The 25,219-nt window shown below is 35.9% G+C and overlaps 3 protein-coding genes, 1 long non-coding RNA gene and 1 pseudogene across 4 annotated transcripts; 4 read left to right on the top strand and 1 right to left on the bottom strand.

Moving 5' to 3' along the window:
• Positions 1 to 2,649: 2,649 nt before the first annotated feature.
• Positions 2,650 to 3,289, top strand: LOC144424429 (uncharacterized; annotated as a pseudogene).
• Positions 3,290 to 3,310: 21 nt separating this feature from the next.
• LOC144424428 (uncharacterized) lies at positions 3,311 to 4,448 on the top strand (the record flags this gene model as incomplete). Its single annotated transcript, XM_078113763.1, is given in 3 exon segments — positions 3,311 to 3,605; positions 4,086 to 4,239; positions 4,277 to 4,448. Coding segments are annotated over 3 exon segments (621 nt in total), but the record flags the coding sequence as incomplete, so codon positions are not given.
• A 6,770-nt stretch (positions 4,449 to 11,218) lies between these two features.
• Positions 11,219 to 13,038, top strand: LOC120331578 (LYR motif-containing protein 4-like). The gene is made up of 3 exons (XM_039398673.2): positions 11,219 to 11,457; positions 12,104 to 12,224; positions 12,701 to 13,038. The coding sequence occupies exons 1-3, from the start codon at positions 11,381 to 11,383 to the stop codon at positions 12,755 to 12,757; spliced, it is 255 nt and encodes an 84-aa protein (XP_039254607.2). The 5' UTR covers positions 11,219 to 11,380; the 3' UTR covers positions 12,758 to 13,038.
• Positions 12,971 to 14,644, bottom strand: LOC120331577 (uncharacterized). The gene is made up of 5 exons (XM_039398671.2): positions 14,416 to 14,644; positions 13,899 to 13,979; positions 13,406 to 13,483; positions 13,137 to 13,232; positions 12,971 to 13,062 (listed from the first exon to the last, which is right to left on the bottom strand). The coding sequence occupies exons 1-5, from the start codon at positions 14,444 to 14,446 to the stop codon at positions 13,040 to 13,042; spliced, it is 309 nt and encodes a 102-aa protein (XP_039254605.1). The 5' UTR covers positions 14,447 to 14,644; the 3' UTR covers positions 12,971 to 13,039.
• Positions 14,645 to 14,663: 19 nt separating this feature from the next.
• LOC144424547 (uncharacterized) lies at positions 14,664 to 17,045 on the top strand. The gene is made up of 2 exons (XR_013476750.1): positions 14,664 to 15,009; positions 15,267 to 17,045. It is a non-coding gene; the product is annotated as an uncharacterized LOC144424547 (long non-coding RNA).
• The last annotated feature ends 8,174 nt before the right edge of the window (positions 17,046 to 25,219 follow it).

The raw sequence follows: 25,219 nt of genomic DNA, 5'->3' as shown, positions 1-25,219 counted from the left end.
TACATCCCAGAAGATATGCGACATCTAGCAGATGACTTGGTGTACAAGTGCATTCCATGAGACATATTTAAACAAAATGGCAAAAAAGTAACCAAATTATGTTACAATATGAAAGAAGCCGGCATTATTGTTGACATACTTTTCAAAGGGATAACTCAAGAAAAAAAATAAACCAAGCCGTTTACGTTCGAAAGTACATAAGAAAAATCACCCCAGTCGGCCAATCATATCAACAAACGGAACTGCAACGGAAAAATTATCGGCTTACATAAATTACAAATTATATATATTTATATAACCCTATGTGCAAAGAAGTAATACCGCCATATGTCAAAGACAGTATGCATTTATCAATATTCTGAAAAAAATTGACAATATTCCGCCAGGGTCTTATTTGGTAACCACAGACGTGACTTCTATATATACAAATATTCCACATAAAGATGGCATCTTAGCAGTGGAAAAGTACTTCAACAAATATAACAAAGACAAACGTGAAATTCCATGGATTGAAGAAGCAGTTAATATGGTTCTCATTTGTATTTATTGAAAAGCATTATCTCCAAATCAATGGGACAGCGATGGGAACTAAGATGACTCCCAAATACGAATCATGGCAAACTAATAGAGCCTGAGATACTAGAAACAGCCAAGATTAAACCACAATACTACTACTACAGGGAGTCCTCGGGTTACGACGGTCGCGACTTACGATGTTACGAACGCACTTTACGAACATATACAGATATAAAAGATAATACTGTTGTTGGCCACGTCAATATATCAATTAGGCTACAGACCTGCTCACGTGTGATTAGTGTTTTTCCTAATAATTGCTTTTATGAGTGTCCGCACACCGAATTTGCCGCCATGGTTTTGCGTTTGTTTGTATATTAAACCACTTATCACCTTTTCCGCAATGCCCAATCTAGCAATCAGTGTAGTTTTTCATGGCTTGGTTTTTCTTAAAGCTTTCATGGCTTCGTGAGTCTGACTATCGTCGCAAATTTATTACATTCCACTCCCCACATTATCTTTGCATGAGGTTGTAGGTATTGGTCATTATCAACGTAATTGTTGAAAGAGAGTACAACAGCCCGAAAGTTTATTACTATCGTGTATTTTGCTTTTTAAGTTTGGCCCAAGCCTCATTTAATTGGGCTTGTGTTTTTGTGTGCGTGCTGGTGGGCAGGCACATGAGATACTTCATGTTTTAAACTTTTTTGTAGGTTTTGCTTGCCCTCCAGAATTCTCCATTTTAAATTTAGGTTTGTTATGGAGTTTTCGAAATAAACTATCTACTATCTACTGTACTGTAATATCTAAGCCTATAAACTGGATCATGGTGATCAAGAAAATCAGTGCTCTGGGCTCATTGGTTTTCGTTATTTACATCGTAAATGACGTGACCAATTGCGAACTATTACGATTATGAACGAATAATCACTAAGCTGCAGTCACATGGTACAGTACAGTACAAAGTTCCCGTGATACAGTACTGTACACAGTTTCAGTGATACTTACGTCATTTTGGTTGTTTAAGCCGGTTTTTTTCGTAACTTGTTTGATCGTTTTTTTTTTTACCTTTGCCCTTTGTTATGGACTCAAAGCAAAAAAAAAGATGTTAAGATACTGTACAGTGTTTGCTTTTATTCACGTGATGTGGAATTGTTTTCTGTTTTTCTAATAAAGTTCTTATTTGCATTATTTGTACATTTACAGTACGATGTGTATCGAGTAATTCATGCACTGTACCACTGTACAGCATAATGTTCCGACTTACACTGAAATCCGGGTTACACCGAGTGTCAGGAACGGAACTGCGTCGTAAGTCGAGGACTCCCTGTACAGTCTATAGATATATTGATGACTGCTCTATGATCTGGACACGCGGCGAAACTGAGCTAATAAATTTTATAAACCATGCAAATTCAATACATCCTACTATCAAGTTCACATTCGAATGTTCGGCGGAAAACATTGCATTTTTAGACGTAAAAGTTCATATCATGGACACCAAATTGGAAACTGGAATTACCCCAAAGACACGGACACTCACCAATATCTTCTACCTTCCTCTTGCCACCCGAAACATATTACTACAAACATTTCAAAGAGACTCTTCAAACGAATAAGAAAAAGGTCGAATTTTTTGACAAGCATGCAGAAATTATGAAAGGCTATCCTATGCAAAGAGACTTCGATAGACAAAACAATAAAATTGGTAAAATAAATGACCAGAGATTGCCTTTTAACACCGGAAAGTAAAAATCAAGATTAGAAACTGTTGCCATTCATTACCAATCACCACCCAAACCAACCGAACTTCAGGAAAATCCATACATCTTTGACAATGGACGAATAAATCAGTTTTTTTTATAAATGCAATAGAAAAACATTTACCACCTGTAAATATTACAAAGAGACAAAAATAAGTACCGGGAACGCGACGGGAGTTCATATAAACATTAATAAAAGAATATGTTGAAGAATATAAGAATATAAAAGAAAATGTTATTCATCTAATAACTTGTAAGAAGTGTGGGATGCAATATATCGTAGAGACGGGAGGATGGTTAAAGTATCGAAACATCTTAGAAGTATTACAAAAAGAAAGATGATTTACTAGTTGGAGTACACTTCAATGAAATGAAAAAAGTGAAAACAAAAATTGATGACAAAGTCAAGATAGCTGAGCTAAAAATCGCAGTTAGCATGTCCTGTCGTAGTATCACAAGCACCATTCATAGATTTAATAAAAAAATGTTATTTCACCAGAATTGAAATCTGATCTAATTCAAGTTCTGCAAAACAAGAAGTATACACTGATCATTGATGAACCTACAGATGATTCAACTCAAAAGTATTTGTATATTTCAGTTAGATACCTCAACAATAAAACATATAAATCATTACTATAGTTTTCTAAGTTCGATTCCAGTTCAAGAGGCCACTGGATATAACATATTCAACCTGATCAATAAGGAGATAACGAACTGTAATTAAGACTTGAAATTTGAAAAATTACATTGGTTTTGCATCAGATGGTGCCTCAAACATGGTTGGATGCAACAATTCAGATTGGTCCATAATTAAAGATGTATGCCCTCCATATGTACTATAAAAGTGTGTGTGTGATTCATTAGGGTTTTGTGTCGAATATGCAGTATCAAAATTACGGCGAATTAGATTTTTGTTGAAAGAGATACCAAATTGGTTTTGATATAGCCATTTGGGACAAGAATCATTTAAAAATTTATTTTAAATTATTATAGCAATTATCAGTTAATTAATTAACCACTGGGTAATCTTGGCTATTAAAGAAAGATGTTCGTCCTTGCTTGAAGAAGCCCTTGATCAAGTTAAAAAGCGACTTCCTGCATCAAGAAATTTTTCATCCATGCCTTTTTTTGGCCGAGAAAATCAGACTATTATTGAAGGGCAGTACAGGAAATTGCCTTTTATGGATCGGAAACAAGAAAAACAATTTAAAGAAAATGGGCTAACCTGGAATACAGAGTAGTTTTGAAAAGTAGTAATGCAGAATCTACAATATAAAAAGCTTGCTACATATGCTTTTACTTGCCTCATAACACCTATTGGTAATGGACGTTTACCCAATCTTTCAAATATTCTCTTTATACCTCATCATTGCAAAATTTTCAACTCTGATTATAGGGTGTTTTGGGAAGTTGGCGCTTACAAGCTCGCATGTTCAGAACTATCATTTTTTCCCAAAACAATAGACCACGTGTGCTTATAGCTAATTTTCGGCTAGCCTGTCGCAGAGTTTGCGGTATAAATTCTTGATTATTGTAACTAAACTAAAGTTCCCCGGAGAACATAATGACAATTAAGCTATTTGATTTACAACTATTTTCTGAAAACATAACTAAAAACTGACGAATACATCCAAAACTACTACTAAGAAGGCGACGTTTACAACCGCGTTTGAATATCTGATGTGTGAAAAAAGTGTCTGAGCGGAGGCATAAATTCCAATTGTTACGTTATTGTTAACTTATTGCAAATTTGTAATTGTTACGGATATAAAAAAGGAAGAAATCGATTCTCGATAAACATCCATGCCGTAGTGGAGAAGGTGTTCTCTGTATTAACTTGCATAAAAATTAAAGTAGGAAACAGACTTCAGTCCTATAGGCAATCATCCGAATTAGAGCAGATCCCTTTCCTATCTTGCAATAAGCGCTGCAAGGAATTTGGTCCTTCAATCAAAATGTTGAATCATAAACGTTACTTGACAACATTGATTCTGGTTGAATAAATTCTATGCTGACATGTTATATTCTACGAAATCCTCCATTGAACAGTGGAAAACCACAAACTCTATGGAGAAGACATTTAATTTAATTGCAAAGGCGGAAAAGTTACATCGTATTCCTTGGCGCTTGACGAAAGCACGAATATCAAGGTTGTTGCTCAGTTAAATAAATAAATAATACCTCTTTGGGTATCACACCTAATACAACTTCAAAATCTACAATACAAATATACAACGATATAAACATCTTCAACACCTGTATAAAAACAATATCACAGTATCACAAAAATAACTACAATTAAGACTAGACAAATTATGACTAGTGGAAGGGACATTAGACAATTACCCAAATAGTATTGTTAAACCATTTAATACACAAATGTCGAAAACTAGACTATCTAATTCTCTCCAATATCATATTTGACAATTCCCAGTATTGTCCAAGTGTCCTTGGATTGGACACCTGGGAATCTCTGTATTTATCCAAATTGTGTTTGAAAATATTCACAGATGCACTTGACCTCACATTCAATGGTAAGCTGTTCCAGTATTTTACGACCCTGTTCCCAAAAAAAGTTCAACTTTGAACGCTGATTTTGCCTTATGACAAGGTTACCGGTTCTAGGAGACTTGTTGAAAAATTGTTGCCCATATGTACAAAAACCATTTAGTATTTTGAAGGCTTCTATTAAGTCACCTCTCATTCTTCTTTCTAACAATGTTGTCAGTCCCAAAACCTTCAAACGGTTCTCATAACTCTGTCCTCTACAGCAGCTTATTTGTGCTGTAAACTTCCTCTGAACTGCCTCTAGATTTATTATATCGCCCCAGTTCCCATGCTTTGGTAATGGCGCCCATAATCGTGTACAGTATTCAAGGTTTGGTCTCACTAAAGTCTTGTACACACGCAACATCACATCCTTATCCCTACTTATTATACTGCGTAATAACCATGCTATTTGTCCTTTTGCATGTGCAACAATTGTATTCATGTGAGTGGAAAACTTCAAATTCGTATTGATAGTAACTCCTAGGTCACATTCACTGTTCTCTCCGGTTAGGACTCCATCCAAAAAGGGATAGTCATTCCCAGGGTTCGATTTCCCTAAATGCAGAATCTTACACTTCTGCAGATTGAAAGAAAGTTTCCAATCTTCCTGCCAAGATTCCAATGCTTTTAAATCTTGCAAGATATCATGACTAGGGTTTGTAATTAGTTTCAGATCATCAGCAAAAAGTTCTGCATGTGACACAAGCTCTCCTGGTAAATCATTCACATAAATCAGGAACAGCAGGAGTCCTAAAACCGACCCCTGTGGAACACCTGATGTTACTGCTTTTGACTCCGGAAAGAAATTGCCCACCTTTACTTTCATTGTTCTACCTGTGAGAAAATCTCGGACTATCTCTATTGTATCATTGTCCAGGGCATAACTTTCCATTTTAACAAGAAGTCTATAGTGTGAGACCTGATCAAATGCTTTTTTTAAATCGAAATAGAAAACATCGTTACAGTTTGTCTCATCGAGAATCTCCAGTATACTGTCCATGCTCTCAAGTAGATTTGAAAGGCAGGATTTTCTACTCACAAATCCATGTTGGAACTGGGTTACTTTGCTATGAACTTCCTTTATAATGTATTCTCTCAGTATATTTTCATATACTTTACACAGCACACAAGTAAGTGATACCGGTCGATAGTTTCCAGCTACCTGTTTTGAGCCCTTTTTATGCAGTGGGATGACAATCGCATTCTTCCAAATTTGGGGGAATTGTCTTACCTTTATACATTGATTAAATAGAACAGTGACAGCTTCAATGCAACCAACATTTTTTTCAAGGAGTTTCCACAATTTGGGAGAGATATTGTCAGGTCCAAAAGCTTTATTTGCATTTAAAGAGTTCAGCAATTTTGAGACTGTATTGAAACTAGCATATAAGTGACTGTTTATGTCTGAGTTGACATTTGCAGTAAAGATTTTGTCTAAGTTTTAATAATTTGCTCCTTTAAGAGGTCCATACCTTTCTAAGTTAAAGACAGATTCAAAGAATTTTGCCAGAATATCCGCAGTTTTAGCCGCAGATGTTGACAGCATGCCTTTACTATCCCTCACTGCACAGACAGGAGTTTATAATTTAGACTTTGACCTGATATAGCCATAGAAGGGCTTGCAATTCGTTTTCATGTTTTTTGTTATCCTTTTTTCATGCTCAAGCTTCGCTTGGTAGACCGCAGATGCCATTTCCTCCTGTTTCTTCAGCATGACATGATAATTTGTTCTGGTAGGATGTTTATGAAACATTTTGAAAGCTTTACATTTTTCCTTCCTCTTTCTTTCAAGCTTTGATGAGTCCCAAGGTGTTTTGACTAATTCATTTCCATGTCTGTCTAATGTAACTCTTTTCAAAGGAATTTTGTTTATGATTTTCTCTTACAACTCCCCCCACATTTCTTCTAAGGAACTGTAACTCCAATCAATGTTCTGTGAGTATTCGTCCACCAACAATAGAGACAACTTAGATGAATCCTGTTTGGTAGTGCATAAATAAGACTTTGTCACCCCCATATTCAAAGTTATGACCAGAGATAGATGGTCGCTTTTGCCCAGTGCTGCAGTTTTGTTCACTTCCAGCACCAACGCAGAATTTGTACTAAATACCTGGTCAAGTTGCGATTCTTGCATGCAATTTCCAACTAACCTCCTCCGAGTAACCTCATTTTTGATGAACCATGAATACCCCAGTTGTATCAAGTTTTCCATAAATACATTCTGAGCAACAATTTTCTGATTACCTGTTTCAAACACAGAGCTACCAACGTTCTAGTCAATATCAGGCAGATTTACATCACCCACAATAAGGATATCCTCGTCTGCTGATGCTTGAGTCAGTCTGACCAGCTCATATAGGATGTTTTCATTACCTTCATCATCTAGTGAAGGTGCACGATACAAACAAACCAATACAAATTTGACAGACCTCAGAGATACGTAAACAGTTACACTTTCAAGTGATTTGAAGAACTGTGCTCTCTCAGCATTAAGTCCCGAGTGGACGTAGATCAGAGATCCACCTCCTTTCCCACTGAGAGTTTCCCTGTCTTCACGGAATAAATTATAGCCATTGATGTGCAGCTCTGAATCAAGGAAATACTGATTTAGATGAGTTTCAGTTATGCATATTATGTCATATTTACACGCACTTATCAGAACCTTTAGTTCATTTAATTTGTTAGAAATTGAGTTTGCATTTGTGTAGTAAATTTTCATAGTCTTGATCTGTTCCAAGCTAGTTTTCATACATTCATCTCCACTAGACTTTTTTTTGCAATTTTCTCAGATTTTTTCTTCCTGTCTCTCTTTCCTTTCTTTGTTGGTATTGGACCTCACGCTCAGTTCTTGTTAGATCTTGGTTAATCCAAATGTCATCCTCTAGTTTCCTTCCCTTGCCAAACTTGTGGATATCAGATGCTTCCTCCTCATTTCTGAGAGTAACTAGTATGAGCCGTTTGTTTCTGTTTGCACTCTCTCCAGTCTCTTTCTTACCTATATGGTAGCAGCTCAAGATGATGGAGGACTGGAATCCAGAAATTTTACTCTTAATTTGTGAGTATACAATTTGCTTTATGTCCTCATTCCCAGTTTCCGCCAATCCAGAAATCACAATGTTGCGGCTTCTTTTTCTCTGTTCCATTATATTCGAGTCAATTCTTTTCATACTTTCTTGCAATGCAAGATCTGAAGTTTCTTTTACAGTCTGTTTAATAAGATTGACTTGGCTTCCCGAGTTTTGCTCCTTAAAGCAATCGGCAAAACTTTTGGTGGTTGCCGATGACCCCTCTCCTACAACAGTCTTAATGATGTCAGGAGGACTTTTTTTATTTCATCTTGCACTGCATCGCTTATATTTTTGCTCGATTTTGCAGGTGTCAACAATCCTAATGGTTCTACAACCCAACTTGGGCATCTATATTTTATTGATACAATCTTTTGTGATACCTTGTAAACCAGCACACTCCACATGCCACCACGATGTATTGCACTTCTTTGTACCACACTGTATCCACAGTGCACCATTCTTTTGCTTCTTACAAACACAAGATGATTCAGGCATACTTGAGATTAATTTAATTAATTAATTTAATCTTAATACAACCAAATACTCCAATTGGATTTCTTTCTGCGGGCAGTTGATAATAATTTTGAAATTACCGCAGAGATCGCAGCCATTGTTCTTATTAATGGCACGACTAGAGGCTTTGGTCTGTTGGGATCTGAGAAGAAAAAGATCAAGCGTCTTGGCTTGTTTTTGGCGAAACTTTCGAAAATAAGTACTGATGGCGCCCCATCAATGGTTGGGAAACAACAGTTTCATCGGTACAAAAATTGTGAAAGTTTGGTCTGCGGGTATTGTTTGTATTTTCCTTAACCTGTAGTCAGTGTAGCAAAACTAGAACATAATGCCATGTTAATAATGCCTTAAAAGCAATCATTGCCTTATTGAAATTAATTTTGATACAAGCGCCAAACAAGAGCCGATAACACGAACCATATGGCGAACCACGGCCTCCGATCCATGTCGAGTATGGGATCAGTTAGTTATTTGGTCGAAAATGGTCCAGCCCAGTAATTAGCAACCGGAATTCCTCGTTATGAACATTTGCTGTGATTGGCATATTTTATGATATAAAATTATACAAATTAAGAATCAAAGATCACACTGAACTGTAGAATAGTCTACTAAGTACTAGGTGCAAAGATGGGGTCTCGTGTAGTTTTGTACCTAACATACTTCTAGTGGGCGTAGCATAACAATTTGTTCACATGTTAATCCCAACCCCCACCTGACTACGCTATCCAAAAATTATGCCACAACGACATCACAATAACGTCATAGAGCTTCCCCATTGATATACACCTCAATGAGCCCTCAATATCCGTACGATCGCCCGGAATGGCACCTGCGCCAACAATAAGGACTTGACGAACGTCAGCGATCTCTCTCATATCGCGATCGTCGCGACGAGAAAACGAGAGAAATATCTGCTCGATTTCGGTTGCTCGTCTGCGCGTTTTGGATGATAGATGGCAGTGCCAGTGCGTAGAGCAGGGGTCGGCAACCCTTTGTCGCTCGCGGGCCAAAATTAACCCTTTCCATGCAATTTTTATTTTTTATTAAATAATCGTATTTGCTACGCCGACTTTATGCATTTGTACCCTCACAACTAATCGATCGACTAACGAAAAAGTAATGATCCTCTGCTGCCCACTGACGGCTCGTTGGAAAGCTTATTTAAAGAGCTTGCAATAGGCGATTAAAAAATTTTTTTTTTTCAAAAGGGGTGGTCTGAGTCACAAACCGGATAGAAAAAAGGCATTTTTTTTTGGGTGTTGAAACTTCAAACCGTAATAAAAAATAGAAATATTCGCTAAATCCTTTACTGTTACCGCTTCTTGGTTGGCAAACAATAGCATAATATTGCTGTAGCAAAAAACACCGAAATTTGCATAAATTTCAAAAACACTCCCTCATTCCACCGCAAATAAAATTTCCATGGTAAACGAAAGCGAGATTTACCGTCGCTTATGTTAATCTCGAAGAAGACTTCTTATCAATAAACTAAAACCCGGAAAAACTAGACCAACAGTTTGCGACCGATTGCTAAATAAAACAGTGGAGTACATCAACGTACCCGCCGCAATCTAGCGAGTTTTGTCGTGGGTACGTATACGTGCCCATCGCACGGAAAGGGTTAAGATTGCAAGTCATTGGCGGGCCGCACATATTTTTAGAAAGTTGAAAAATCGAACGGATGGTACTTTTTATAATAAAAATCAAGCAGTGATACATCTCTAGAATAGAATATAGATTTATTTCCTCATTGCATCTCATAAAATTCTATTTGAATATTTTCAGCGCCATTAAACCCCTTTGCACTTAGCATAAACTTTTCTGCGTTTTGTTGCCATTTGCTTAATTATAATTAAATTATATGCTCAATAAACGAGTAATTGTAAATTATATAATTGTTAGGTTATAATATAATTTAGTCTTAAAGAATATATTCTTCAAAACGGATGTTTTGTTACTATAATTTAGTGAAGCGTCGCGGGCCGGATCAGGCACGCAGGTTGCCGACCCCCGGAGAGTCTGAAGTGCTCTATTAGGTCGCTGTGGCGTGATTTTTGATGACGCAGAATTGACATATGCAGTATATGTTACGGTATGCTACGCCAACTAGAAGTACCTACTTTAGGTACGAAACGGGTCTACACTAGACTAGTTGTATTGTAATGTACCTTTATAGACCCGAGAGGGTAACAAGTGCTATAACATTACAGCAGTATAACCAGCGGCTTGCGCTCATTCACATGCACTCACACACTTTAAACTGTCATAGCTAGTCACAGCGAGTCTTCAGACAATTATTTTTGGCATGCAGACCTTTCGCTTAGCAGTCGAGTTTTTGTACTGTTTGTAGGTGTAGCCCTGTATTTGAACTTGTTATGTCTTTTTTTAATTTAAGCTGATGAGATATCAGTCTGGGTTCGTCTGTTGCTATTTAATTTCTATGCACAAACTTATAGCGTTGATAGGAACTGAGATAATTCTTAGTAATTTGGATTGAATGTTTCTGAAATTTTCATTTGGTGTTACTTAAAAAAATTATGAAATAATAAGTGTTCCACCACTTCATCGACTTCGTGCACTCAAATTATGGCAATTTGACTATGGCTGGTTACTAACTATATTCAATTTTGAAATCCCAATAAAAATATGAATATGGTGGGCAACTAGTAATATTTTTTTGTCAAGTTTTCTTTTTTGTTTGCTGAAAAATAACTATGTTTTAGATGAGTAAACATGTAGATGTAGGCAACCACTCATTTCTGCAACACCTTATAATCTACATTGTTTGTACATTCTCTTGATTTAATCAGTTTTATTTATTTGTTTTTTTCAATTATTATATGCCCTTTCGCTGATGATGGAGTAACTAACAGTTGAGTTACATATAGAGCAACCAGTACATACCAAGAGAAAATTTGTATAGTAGTTTAATGTTCAGATTTTCGTCACACCGGCATACTGTTTATTATGGCTAAAGGAAGAGCATTGCAACTTTATAAAGCATTGCTAAAAGAAAGCTCGAAGTTTTCGGACTATAATTTCAGGTTTGAATAAAAAACAATAGGCTTAATTTATAACATTTCCTATTTGACACTGACTGACTGAAGTTCAAGAGATATCATGCCATGCTAAAATGAAAGCGCTTTGGTTTTTGACATTATAAAATTGTATGAAATTTGACAAAACACAAGATCAACTTAGGTCATAATGAGTTTGAAAAATAGTAAGCTGTTGAATAGAGAAACGCCTCTGCCATCTGGGCAGAAACATATGATTGCTGTATTACAATGTCTGACCATGTGAACCACATTAGAATCCACTTGCCATTGCACCACACAAGTGGATTTGCAAGTTTGATTAGTACAACAATGTGCCAGCCGAAAGCCTTTGCTTAGCCCTGAGTGTATGGCTGATTCGCGTAACACACCACTTCTGTCTTAATGACAATATGCTGTTCTCTCGCAGACAACAGGCATCAGAGCTATTGTGCGATTATAAAGCAAGCAGTGCTTCTTAATCATTATTTTCTAGCATTTAAATCTTGAATTTTTTCTGAAGAGTTGAGTCAAAGCCCTTCTTATGTAAATTCCTGAAAAAAACTTATGAACTACTACATTATGAATGGCACAGAAGTGTGTCTGCTTTCATCTATCACACCAGTTTGCTATATATGTATTTTTTTATATCAAGGCATTACGCTATTACACGAACTAAGGATGCTTTCCGGGCAAACAAATCAGAGCCAGATCCTGTCAAAATCCAAGACTTTTTACACATAGCACAAAAGAATTTGGAAATGATTAAAAGACAAGTAAATCTCATTTATATTATTGCTCTGTGAGGCAGTGGTTGGCAAACTTTAGGTACTTACTACTGGGCCAAATATGCATATTGACGCTAGCATGCGGTCCACATTAATCTTTGCTGATAAACAATTGTCATTTATATTTCAAATTAAGATGCACCCACAGCATTCAAATTCCAAAATACGACCAACATGTGCCTCTTGCCCACACAAATTACTACCAGAACAAACACTGTGAAAAAGCCATTATTACATACATCTGTGCGCTGATAATAAACTTGTTGTTAAGAGGGCCACAGTTATGCCAACGCTGCTGTTTGGCAAGAGATCAATCAATCCAATGATGCCTTCAATTTGTGGTATATTGAAGAATATTAGATTTAAATACAGCTCAAGGTGCGAGATGATCATGTCTCCAGTTTAAACACCACGAAACATGTGATTACTATTTGACTCTAATTATAATGTGTTCTGTTTAACAGGTAACAATTGGTGAAATGTTCAGAGCAGAGAGACTTATTATTGATAACGATTCATAACTACAAGCAATGATATTTCCCACTCGAATATCAGAGCATTTTTACCTCCGTATAGTTTCTCCGATCCTCATACATTGTTGTGTTCACGAATATCAAGTCAATGAGCCCAGTAAATTATACATATTGCTGATTAATATTGTTGGGGGGGTGATTATAGTCTCTATCTGTGTAGCACGGGCATCCCACTTTTACTGTGATAATAATGCTACAGACTTATCAATCTTCATTTTATGTTTATTGAATTTTCAAACTTGAAATAATAAATAAAAGATGTAATATCATTCATTCCTCTGCTCTTTTCGGATCTGGAAAAAAGGCAATGCATTTGTGATTGAATACGCCATCAATTGCACTGTTTATTAGAAAATGCAATACTTACATGGATAGACATAGGATGTGCGGTAATTCTCAAAAATATACTGATTTCTTTCCTGTCTGTGCTTTGAGAATGGAAGGTATATGAACGCTAAAGGAACTGTCAAAATGATAGAACATGATTGATCAATTTGTAGTAAGCAACAAAATATATAAATGGATTCATGAGCAAATATTTTAGGAGTTAACTGATGCAATAACACAAATGCCTTCATTATGAGAAAACACTTCATAGAAAGAATCTAGCAATTGCATGCAATTAAGCGGACATACCAACGATAAAGAATCCTACAATTCCAACCACTCTCTCCCCATGTTCATATAAACTTTGGCGAATGAATTTTCCAATTTCTGGGAAAAAAATATGTTCGATAAGTTTCCGGGTAGAAATGAGTTAAGAACTAGGCACTTGTACATTTCAAAAACAGGTAAACAATGTTTTCCATTCGTTTAAATCCATTTAGAGTTAGGTTGAACACGAAACCAAACTAGCTCGATGTATAACAAATCAAAGGGGACTTGACATGATGCAGATTAGATCAGTTTTACGAGTAGATAACTAATTGACAAATAATTTCAGCATTTTGTAAAAATCAATTTATATGAGAATAACATATTTATCCCGGAGAGATGTACTTGTTAAAAAATCAAGATTACCCAAACAGGCTAGAATGGCACCTGTTACAAATGCACTGACCCACATCAAGAACCAATACCTGGTCATTGTGCAAGCATAAAACTTTTAATTGATACTAAAAAATCTCACCATGGGGTTTCGCAGGACCACCTTTAAATTTTGGTCTCACATAATCGGCACTGTGTCTTATGCCAGATTTCCGGATTAAACCTAAAATAGTATGGTTGATAACATGAGTAATATCCTGTAGCTGAGATGTCACTTAAGTTTGGAAGATGCCTCAAACAAGGAAATAATTGATCATATCAAAAAAGTATTTGCAAAAATGGTAAAACAAATTTTGTTAATTAGTAATACAAGCTTGCCCAGTAGTTTATAATAGCTAACTCATCGAAATTAAATATATAAATTTAGAACAAGGTTACACAGTTAAACACAACTGTGACTGTGTGAGGGGTGCTAGTAATTAGGTACCGGTACTGAAACAAGAGACAAACAGAAATCAAAGAAATTTGAAAGAGCAATGACAGTACTGCAGTATGACGGATGTAGTAAAAAAAACTCTTCAGTTTTCTCTTGTTACAGTGTCAGGTCAGTAGGGCAATGCAGTAATTAAATGCTAGTTAGACCATGACTCAATACATACCCCAAAGGTTTCTCCCACTGCTCAACGACATAACGCAGCAGAGACCTAAAATTTCACCTCAAAAACAAATTCAGAGCATTCAATAGGTTGACACTCGACAACCGGTCGTTGGTTACAAGCAACTATGCAGCCAGACTTCTGTATTTGAGCCTGAGCGGTCCGCAGAAAAACGATTCTACAGCCGGAATTTACGGTGTTCCCAGCGATGAAAAATCCGGAGTCCGTGTTAAAGCAATGACATCAAACAACATGATAGGCAACTCTGACGTCACTCCATAAGACTACAGGCAAAACATTGTATTTCATGATACGCTCCAATGCACATATTTCTCGTCGCCTTCCCCGTCCGTTTTCCGCTCGCTTTTGCTACTCGGCGTCTTTTTTACGTGTAGTACCTGCCTTTTTGCGCCTGTAACGAAACAAAATAATCTCTATATCTAAGAAGTTTTGCTTACTTGGAAAGCTGGAATAACAGACAAGCTGTAAAGAGCAATTCTGGACATCATAGACGTTTTTTTTTTATCAGAGAAGATTACAAACGCGATAGCGGAAAGATTTGTGTGGAACATTTTGCAGATAATGACAAAGTTCAAAGTTAGTAATTTTAATGTTTGCGCTTAATCATTGAAATTTCATTTAAAGAGGGTGTCATACAAAACTGTGCTGCGATACAATTCCATAACACAAAGTTTGCATCTATCGAACTTGCTTTTGTAGGTGAATTTATTAGACATATTACATATTCAGTTAATCGTAGGTAACATTGCTGGTACATAATGCATCGTAGATAGGTTTGTTTAAATTTAGGAATTTAGCTCATAGCCCACTAATTAATATTATCTTCTATGCAGGAGGTTGCAGGGCTGAATTCAACTTGCAGCCTTACCGATCACCTGACGATGCTCATTTAGTTTGGCTCGAGCAAGTCTTCTTGAAATGCTTGTGTGGATGGAAACCACCTATATTTTTTGCCTTCCTCCGATTTTAGACAAATTTATTCTGAGGGATTTCGCATATAATTCTCACTGATTGTTGGCTGTTTATAATTCCTATTGATTGTGAATTCTGATTATAACAATGAGTTGAAAATTTTTTTAACTAATTTACTGGCACCTTTTTCTTGTCAATACTCCAAGCTGAGGTAATAAACATGACAATACATTTATGTCATCTGGAAGCAAAATATGCACACTAATTAATAGTTTGGCACATTGAGATAATACATCATGACAGAAAATACAAGTTAAAGATATGTATGACCATCACATGGTAATTAAAAGTAAAAAAAAAATTAATAGGGGCTGTGGAGTATGGAAAGTTCAAGACAAAGAAAAGAACAAATGTTCATAGCTCATGAACTCTCAATTTTGCCTCCATTGCTTTGTGAAGGCCAATATATTTCGAGTGGCTGAATTGGTTTACCTTTATGATAGCAACGATTTTGTATTTAATATAGCGAGATTATTTCAATTTAATTGAAGTGATATAATTTCCCAAAGCAATGCTTGAATCGTCTAGAATAGATCAGTGGTGTCAAACTCATGGGTTTTCGACAGCCGCATTGCATTTTGAAAATTGTAAAAAGAGCCGCAAACAGTTTTTGATAATGTATACTTAAAAGATATTTTTAAGATAGTTTTAGTTTGTGACATATATTGTGATGCAACTAAACAGTTGGATTAAGTTTTATTATTTTCTTCAATTTCAAATTCAATTACATATTAATATTTGCATTCCACTATTATTGCAACATTTGCAAGTTACAGTATTTATTATAAAAAATCGTAAAATTCTATGTACAACCATCAAAATCATTTTTGAACAAGCTTTGAATAAGGAAAGAATAATACATACACTAAAAATAACTTAATCTAAATATATGAACCTAAAATTAACAAAAATACTACAGTATAAACTCAATGTTTTAATAATTACATTTGTCCTGACGTTTGGCATCTTTTTTGTGTCACCAGCATACTAAGGCCAGGCTGTAATGATTTTATAGTACCAACTCTAACTAACGAGGCCACATGATCATGGGTTTATCTGGATCTTTACGAATGTTTAATTAATTCCAGTAATGCAAAAAAGTTACTTTTATCATTTCATGTATAGATCAGTAAAAAAACAAATGACAGATTTTTTCGACAAGACATTGCGTGGCATAGGATTGCTTGAATTATTATTGATATTGATTTTTAGTAACTAAGTCGTTGTATAATTATATTAATATACAAACACATGGAAATTTTCTGTTCGAAGTTGGTCTTCGAATTTGTCATATTGACTGCTGAGCTTATTGTGTTTTTGATTGTATTGATGGAAATATGACAAATTAAACAATGTGCTTCAGAATTTTGTGAAGAGCAGAAATGTTACAACTCCCATTTTCTTCGAAAATGCCACCTTCTTCATGTACTTTGCGTTTAATTTAATTACTCAAGTGTTTTATTCAAGTATTCTTTTGCTAGCTTGATGTGTATTCTTAATTGGGTCAAAATGTGGACAAAAAAAATTAATATTCCAAAACTACTTTCAGTAAATTGTTTTCTGTGTGAATAATCAATTTCACTTTAGAAGGTTTGAAAAATCTATTACATTTAGATAAAAAAAAAACTTCCAAAATACTATTACAATTATTGTTAAGCGTTAGAGGGCCGCAAGTTTTCTGGGGCCGCGAGTTTGAGATCCCTGGTCTAGATTGAAGTTGTTCAAAAAATATATGATCATGAATGATGATTATACCCCTTCCGGAATTTCTTCTATAGTACTACCAAAAGTTGATGAACCAAATATAACACAGGTGCAGTGAGGTACCCGTAATCCTCATTTCCAAAGCTGTTTTAAGTATGTCTGGCGTGTGTTGTGCCTTTTTACAAATAAGACCGCTTATGCAATCTTACGCTTTGGAATTTTTAGTTATTTTCCTCAAGCCCTGCAGGATGTGGGGGCCATACACAACTCTACCGGAGGGTCAAATGTCTTTGCATGCCTCCATAGGTTTTTCTATTGCAAATTTCTATTTTCTATTTTCAATTGCATTATATTTCTTGGAATCACACTGTCACTGATATGTCGCCAGACTTCTGATATCTCCCCGTCTGCTATAGTTGTCCTGTGAATAAATAATAGGAAATTGAGATTAGACGAATAGTTGAAAGTTTTGCTTTATGTCGGCTTAATTTCTTGATTGATATACCTACTATTTCTGCTATTGCTGCTTAGACAGGTTTGTCCACAACTTTCACATCTGAAGAAAGAGAGGAGATTTATTAATTTTCGTTAAGAATAAATAAAGCAGTCTATATGATTCAGAATGAAAAAGCTAATAAATCCAATATCTCATGTTTTATTTAAAAAATATTTTACTGAATTTGGTATATAAACCAACTAATAAAAGGGTTTAGTCAGAAAATTACAAGCATTCGTGGCTCCAAATACTTGAGAAATCAGACTATACAATATAGACCGGTATGAGTGAAATGTTAGGTGAACTTGTTAACACTTTGATTCAATACGCAAATAAAAGTGAATGCGTAATAGTATGTTACAATGAGCAGCAATCAACAATGAGTATATATCCTCACTGATTAAAAAAATCTAACTGGAGGTGCATGAACTATTTGAAACCATAAGGGGTAAGTAAATATGTAATTTCGGCAAATGGGCAACTACGTACCGTACTGAATTAATAACTACGTAGTATTTGACAAAGGCTGGCTTTCCCACATGTACTTAACAGTGCGATGCCCGGGTGTGATATACAACAATAGTATTCACCTTACCTTTTACCGATTTCTTTTTACCCCAACTTTCAAAAATATCATTAAAATCGATAACAACTGTCAAAGCAGGCACGAACACCATTCGTGTTACGCCTTGAAAGCAGCACACATCCGCTCGTTTTCGTCTCGTCAAGTATGTGCATTGGAGCGTGCTATCGAATACAATCTTCGGACAAAAATGCCGGAGTTGCGCATCATGTTGTTTAATGTCATTGGTTAAAGTCACTGGAAAATTTTTCAACCAATCAAAAAGATTTAACGTTAAAAGTCTAATGCAGTGTTTCCCAACCCGAGTCCGCAGTTTCAAATGAGTCAGAAATTCACTGCGGGTCGCAAACGTTTTTGCAAAACTTAGCTATCAGCCAAGTTACGATTTACGTTAGAATTTACATGAAACATGAAAATCAAGTTTATTCACATAACATTAATCGGGTCAATAATTACTGGTTACCGAGTAGGACTGGACATATATTCGAATATTCAACTATTAGAATAGCAATTTACTATTCGAAAATTTGGTAACAGTTGGCGCGACAGGTCACTTGCGCGTCGCTTAATCAAACCCAGGGGTCTCAAACTCGCGGCCCGCAGGACGATAGTTTGTGGCCCCCGCCTTGGTATGAAAGTTTATTGTTAGTGCGGCCCGTAAGTCACTCAGCTCAGTTAGAATGATTGATGCATTTATGTAGAGCAAATCAAAATATCTATCCCCCGAAAGGAATATGCGGTACGGTAACCTACTAGTACCGTACCTGTAGGCATGGCAGTCGATGGACCTTTGACCGCGAAGAAAATTTTCTTATACTTTACCATTGCAAATTATTGGTGCTTATTTTAGAGGTGGCTTCGCGAGTTGAAGCCTATAAACTGGGGTATATGTTTCACGTCATCATTTTGATTCGAAACATTCAACAACCTGTTTTTAACAGTACCGGTAGAGATGTTTAGCCTAGTCTATCACAGCTATTTCTAGACTAATTTTTGATTACGGCAATTAAGCTACGACGCCCAAGCAATCAGAATGATCATTGAGTTCTTTGATTCATACTTGAATTTCTGAAACACAACCCAAAACTAACAAATAGCATGCAAAAACGATGTAATGTTTACAAACATGCATGAAAATCTTTGAGTGACAAGTGTCTGAGCGTTTGCGAAAAAGTCTATTGTTACGTCACTTTTTGCGTCTTGCTGATTAGCTCCTGGAATAAACAAGGAAGTAGATGATCGGGGAAAGGTTCATCGCGGAATTACTTACATTTATGTTTTTAACATGTTTTGCGTATAGAAAAACAGTGAAAAAGATTTAACTTTTTAAGTTTAATGCTTTTATTGTGAAAAACCGGATGCGGCCCGGACTCACTAAGGCTTCGTCTCGGCGGCCCCCAGGTAAATTGAGTTTGAGACCCCTGATCAAACCAAAGCCCACGATTGGATTTCACAACTCACCTGTGGGTTTCCGACGAAAACACGCGTCGACAGATAGCTAAGTAGGGTTTCTCGCGAGTTCGAACAACGAGGAATAATTTTTTTTTTCTGGTAGATGTCAATGGTGACAACCCAGATTTTCTAAATTGAAAAGTGGCAATACTAAAAATAAAACGGAAACACCATATGTTTTGTTTATAACGGTCCACGAGCGATTGAAAACGCTTTTTTAGACACTGCAAATTGCAAATATTCGGGTTCTACCGTAGTATACGTACCAGGTCATTTTTCATTAGGATTCTTTGCTTTACTGCCTCTACATTGATACGTACAGTACTGGAGCGCCGTAAATGTTGTACGAACAGCTCAGATTTGTCGAATTCACAAAAATACAAATCAAAACAAAATTAATTCGGGAATTTATTACGTATTTTTGTGTCCACAGATTGTCATGATATTTTCTGAGTAGCATTGCTTTTATTTCGTCAATACAACCGCACATTAAAATGATCGCAATTAAATTAATAATAAAGCAAGGCGATGAATATGTATTTTTGATTTAATAATATACTATACATTTTTAATAAGTACTAAATCAAGTTGTACTTTCTGGAAATTTATAGCAGATAGTAGGATTTTTCTAATGGCGGTAACAAATTCGCAAGATTGCAAAAAATATGTATCAAAACTAAATGTAATCGGGCAATATATTCTCACATTAGTATGTTCGCAGATTGCTGTGGCATTTTGAGGAAGTAATTCTTTCATCTTGTCGTAAGTCGACGCAACCGCGAGTTACCATGAACAATTAAAATAGAAACCATTTGAAGTTCTCGTCGTTGTCATGGATTGAATATTGTGCGATAGAAAAGGCTATTATACACTAAAAAAGTCGGCTCTTTTAATGAACGCGTAATTGCAGCGAATTTCCCATTCGAAAATTTGTTGAAATTCTGTTGTGTTTGGTTTCATTGCTTCTTCACGCAGAGTACAGTTGCAATAAACCAGGGGCCGGAAAACTACGGCCCACAGGCCGGATCCGGCCCGCGACACTTCACTGAATAATAGTAACAAAACTGCTGCTTTGACGATTATATTTTTTACGTAACAGAATTCATTGTGAGACACGTGTAGACTAAATTATATTGTAATCTAACAAGTATAAAATTAACAATTACCCGTTTAACTCTTTGAACTCTGACGGCTCTGAGCGAAGTTACTCGCTCACCCTGAAGATTCGCGGCGCCGTATTTGTAGAACAATAAAATAGGTCTAAATACTGGCTATTTGGCACGCTTATAACTTTTTACCAATTATAGGTAGCACGTTGTGTGACATTTCAATCGAAAGGAAATTTTATCGTGCATTCAGAATGTATTCTCCATTTCGAAATATATTTTGTCAAAATTAATAAAATTGACTCTAATCTAACAGTGATTTTTTTGCATGTAAGTGAGTTATGGCTCCAAATTTTGTTATTTTGGTACAAAATATACTGCCAATAATTGATGTTCATAAAGAGTTCTTTATAAGCTTTTTGTTGATATTGGAATTATTATTGTGGCTGCCGTATAACCAATTTTATATTTAAATATCCAATTGTGTATCAGTGTGCCTGGTGGACAACTTCGATAAGCGGCCATGACGCACTGATTACGCAGCTACGCAAAAGCCGATCACGTGACTAATGTCATGAAGATGTTGATACGTACGTTCGAAACGTATTGCGTGGCAAAATGTGCAAGATACCTTTCACGACGACGTTCTCAGCGGGACATCGGTCGCCGAGTTTCGATATGATATTAACCCCGTATGGATTTGAGCACCGATGAAACACACGAAATAACATGCCCAGCAGCAGTGAAAGCTTATAATTCATTCGTGGGAGGTACTGATAAAAACGACCAGTTGACACACTTACAAAAGTGCAGGAGGCATTATAAATGGCCAAGACGTTTAGTCATGAAGTTTTTCATGTGGGCGACGTACAATTCCTACGTCCTAATGAATTTTGTCAAACCTCACAATATGAGAGCAAAAAGGGTATTCAGTATTCACAATCCCCAATTTTCTAGAACAACTATTTGAAGATCCCGCTGGAAAAGGCAAGATGTTGACGAAAAAATGCAAGATTGTGCAACCACAAGAAGATTTAACAGATAATAAAAAACTGCAACTAAACGTACGATACGACATATATAAACCGCGAAACGCCAGTTCTAATAATAGATACGTCGTATGCAGCAAAATTCACAGTATTGCCAAAAAAGCCAATCCAGCTGCTAAAGACAAAGACTTGCCGAAACGATGCAAGACAGTATATAAATGCAAATACTGTAAAGAGTACCTATGCATAGGTAACGAAACCAACAACCATCGGTATGAGTGGCACAACAAAGTGCAATATTGGATTTAGAATGTGTCTTTTATCTACATAATATTTTCATGTTCTTCATTGTTCCGAGCACAACGAAGTGCAATATTCAATTTAAAAATTACCACAACTTAATAAGGGCTTGAGCGGGCAGTCAACGCGTAGTGCGAATTTTGAATGCGTAAAATCGGGTTAATTGATTACTTTCTGCGGACATTTAAATAATAACATCTCGACGTAACGTTATTGCGGACATCGTCACGCTTTGTTGCATTTCCGTAACATACGTAAAGTTGTGCGTGACGAGACGTAGCCTCGCTTCAATGAGAACGTCATTTTGACGCAGCGTCGCTGTTAAATCTACAGAAAATCAAACATATTTGGCCATGAAATTTGAATGGCTTATCGTAAAATCGTTTTGGATAAGTCTTTAAAAAGCTATTTAAATTCTCTAGATATGTTGTCGATTGTATATTAGGTTATTTAGGCAGAAAATAGTCAATTTTTGACATTTAATTTTTGTTTTCATCAAATAAATTTATACACTCTTTTTTTGCTAATTATCCCCAGATAATTGGAAAATATAGCAGCAATATTTAAAGTGTAGATAGTTCCAATGACCAGCTTTCATACAGTATAAGACTTACTTAAATATCTATTGTGGTTCTTAAGATATGAGGGAATAAAGTAGATTGATTTTCACGCGATAAACTGGCCGGTAAACCGGCCAGCAGGGTGAGAGAGCAAACTCGGGCTGGCCGGTAAACCGGCCAGCAGGGTTCAAGAGGTTAATAAGCCTATAATTCAATTAAAAATAGACAAATGGCAACAAAACGCAGAAAAGTTGATGCTGGGTGCAAAGGTTTCAATGGCGCCGAAAATATTCAAATGAGATTTTGCAATTCAATGAGGAAATAAATCTATATTCTTCGAGAGATGTATCACTGCTTGATTTTTATTATAAAAGGTATCACCCGTTCGGTTTTCAACTTTCTAAAAATATGTGCGGCCCACCAATGACTTGCAACCCTAAATTTTGGCCAGCGAGCAACAAAAGTTTGCCGACCCCTGCAATAAACGCACCTTGAGTCCGTAAAGGTGAGAAAATAGTCCACAACCAAAAAAAGTTCGGCATAATTTTGCATTGGGTTTGGACTTCGAAGTTGGAACTAATGGATGTTTCCGAGACCCTACACCTCAGAAAATTTCTCCTTGCACATTACTATTTCAATATTTTGGATGCTTATTTTGCGAGTGTTTTTTGGAAAATTGACACTTACAAGCTGGTTTACATGCTCAAAATTTGTATTTTTTTAATATACAACCACGTGCTGCTTACAGATACTAATAGCTAATTTTAGCTTTTCCCATCACACAGCTATACTGAATCGCAACCTAAACACAGATGGAGATACTAACTCCAATTTCCATATTTTCATTGAAACAATCAAAGAGGTTATTGATAAACATGTGCCATTACAAACCTTGTCCAAAAAAGAGGTCCAAATGTGGATAAACCTTTGGATTACAGATGGCTTGCTGAAATCAATTAGAGTTAAAAATAAAGTGTATCAAAATAGTTACAAGAATAAAAAAGCTGAAAAGTTCAAGCTAAAGCTGTCTATTAATAACAGTAATACTTCATAAACTGTCACAGCTAGATAACTTCTTAAGGTTTTCTGTTACTCCCTTCACCTGTGAATAATGTTTGTTTCTTCTGTTTTTTAAATGTTTTTTAAATTTTCACATGGTGATGAATAAATATTACTGCCTTAGCCTATTCTATCGCAGCTTTTCTGGGCCTAATTTTTGAATATTGCAACTAAGCTGAAGCTCATCGGGAGACATAATGAAAATTAAAATACTTGATTTACAACTAATTTTGGAGATACAACCGAAAACTGAGGAATGAATAACACGGAAAAAAACGAAAACGAGTCAATGTTTACAACCATACCTATCTGAACTCTGAACGAACGAAGTGGTGAGCTGCTGCAAAAATTACACTTGCTACATCAATGTTGAATTGTTGCTGATTAATTATGATTACATAAATAAACAAGGTGCTCGGGAAAACATCTATTATAGCGTTCTTTGTTTTTATTTTGAAACGTATGTTATTTCTATTGGGAGTTACATTCGACAGTGTTTTAAATACATACCAATATATTCAATATACCAATATCGGTATACATACTTTATGGATCAGCATGTATGTGCTGTGGTATTTCAATGACTAGCCGATGTGTTGGTGGTTACTGCAGAATTCACAGTGATGGTTTATCTCCATTTGAATTCCCTGAGCACGTAACAAGAAGAAAACTAAGGATTCGTCAAAAAGTTACATGCAACTCGGAAAATGTAATCTACCTGATAAGCTGCAAAAAGTGTGGCATGCAATACATAGGAGAAACGGGAAGACATTTAAAATACCGAATAACTGAGCATATTAGAAGTATAAAAACCCAAAACAAAGATCTGGTTGTTGGCGCCCATTTCAGTCAACCGGGACATTCGCTTAAAGATTTGAGTGTCATTGGCATTGAAAAACTATTTCATGACCACATTTATCGGAAGAACAAGGAATCCCATTACATTCATCTTTTCGGGACACACGAGCCACAAGGGATGAATATTAAGGTAGTCTAGATATTTTCATTCATTGTTTAAATCAATTCTTGTACCTAATATATTTTTTTCTCAGAATTGGATCATGCATGGCCAGATATGCTAATACTTTTCTGGTCTGCATTATACAATACTGAGAAATAAAACACCATTGTGTAATTTGGACTTCAATTGCTAAATATAAAATAAAGAGAGAGATCTCATTAATGACACTTATTTCGGCCACCCGCTGTTATTTAATCAAGAAATTCACAGATTTTATTGATTATTTAACATGCGTGACTCCTATAATTCTACTATGATTGTTTAAATATGCATGTAACTGCTTTTCGTGTTGTAGTTGAATTATGTATGTCTGAAGAAGTCTGACCTTGGTCAGACGAAACGTTACAGAAATATATTTGTGTTAGTGTGCAGCAAGACTCTTGAATCACTTAGGATTGTTATCTCTACTCTTGCTACAGCATCCTTGCAATATATGCGTACGGATCCACCGGCACAAAAGCATAGAAGAAGGATAAGTAGTTAGTCTCACAGAAACCAAATAATAAGCGCAAGTTAGCATTGTTGCGAGACTTCTGTATCCGAA

This window comes from Styela clava, chromosome 6, assembly GCF_964204865.1.
Source record: "Styela clava chromosome 6, kaStyClav1.hap1.2, whole genome shotgun sequence".
Taxonomy (NCBI): domain Eukaryota; kingdom Metazoa; phylum Chordata; class Ascidiacea; order Stolidobranchia; family Styelidae; genus Styela; species Styela clava.
The sequence above is the reverse complement of the archived record's forward strand: the minus strand, read 5'-3'. Positions and strand labels throughout refer to the sequence as shown.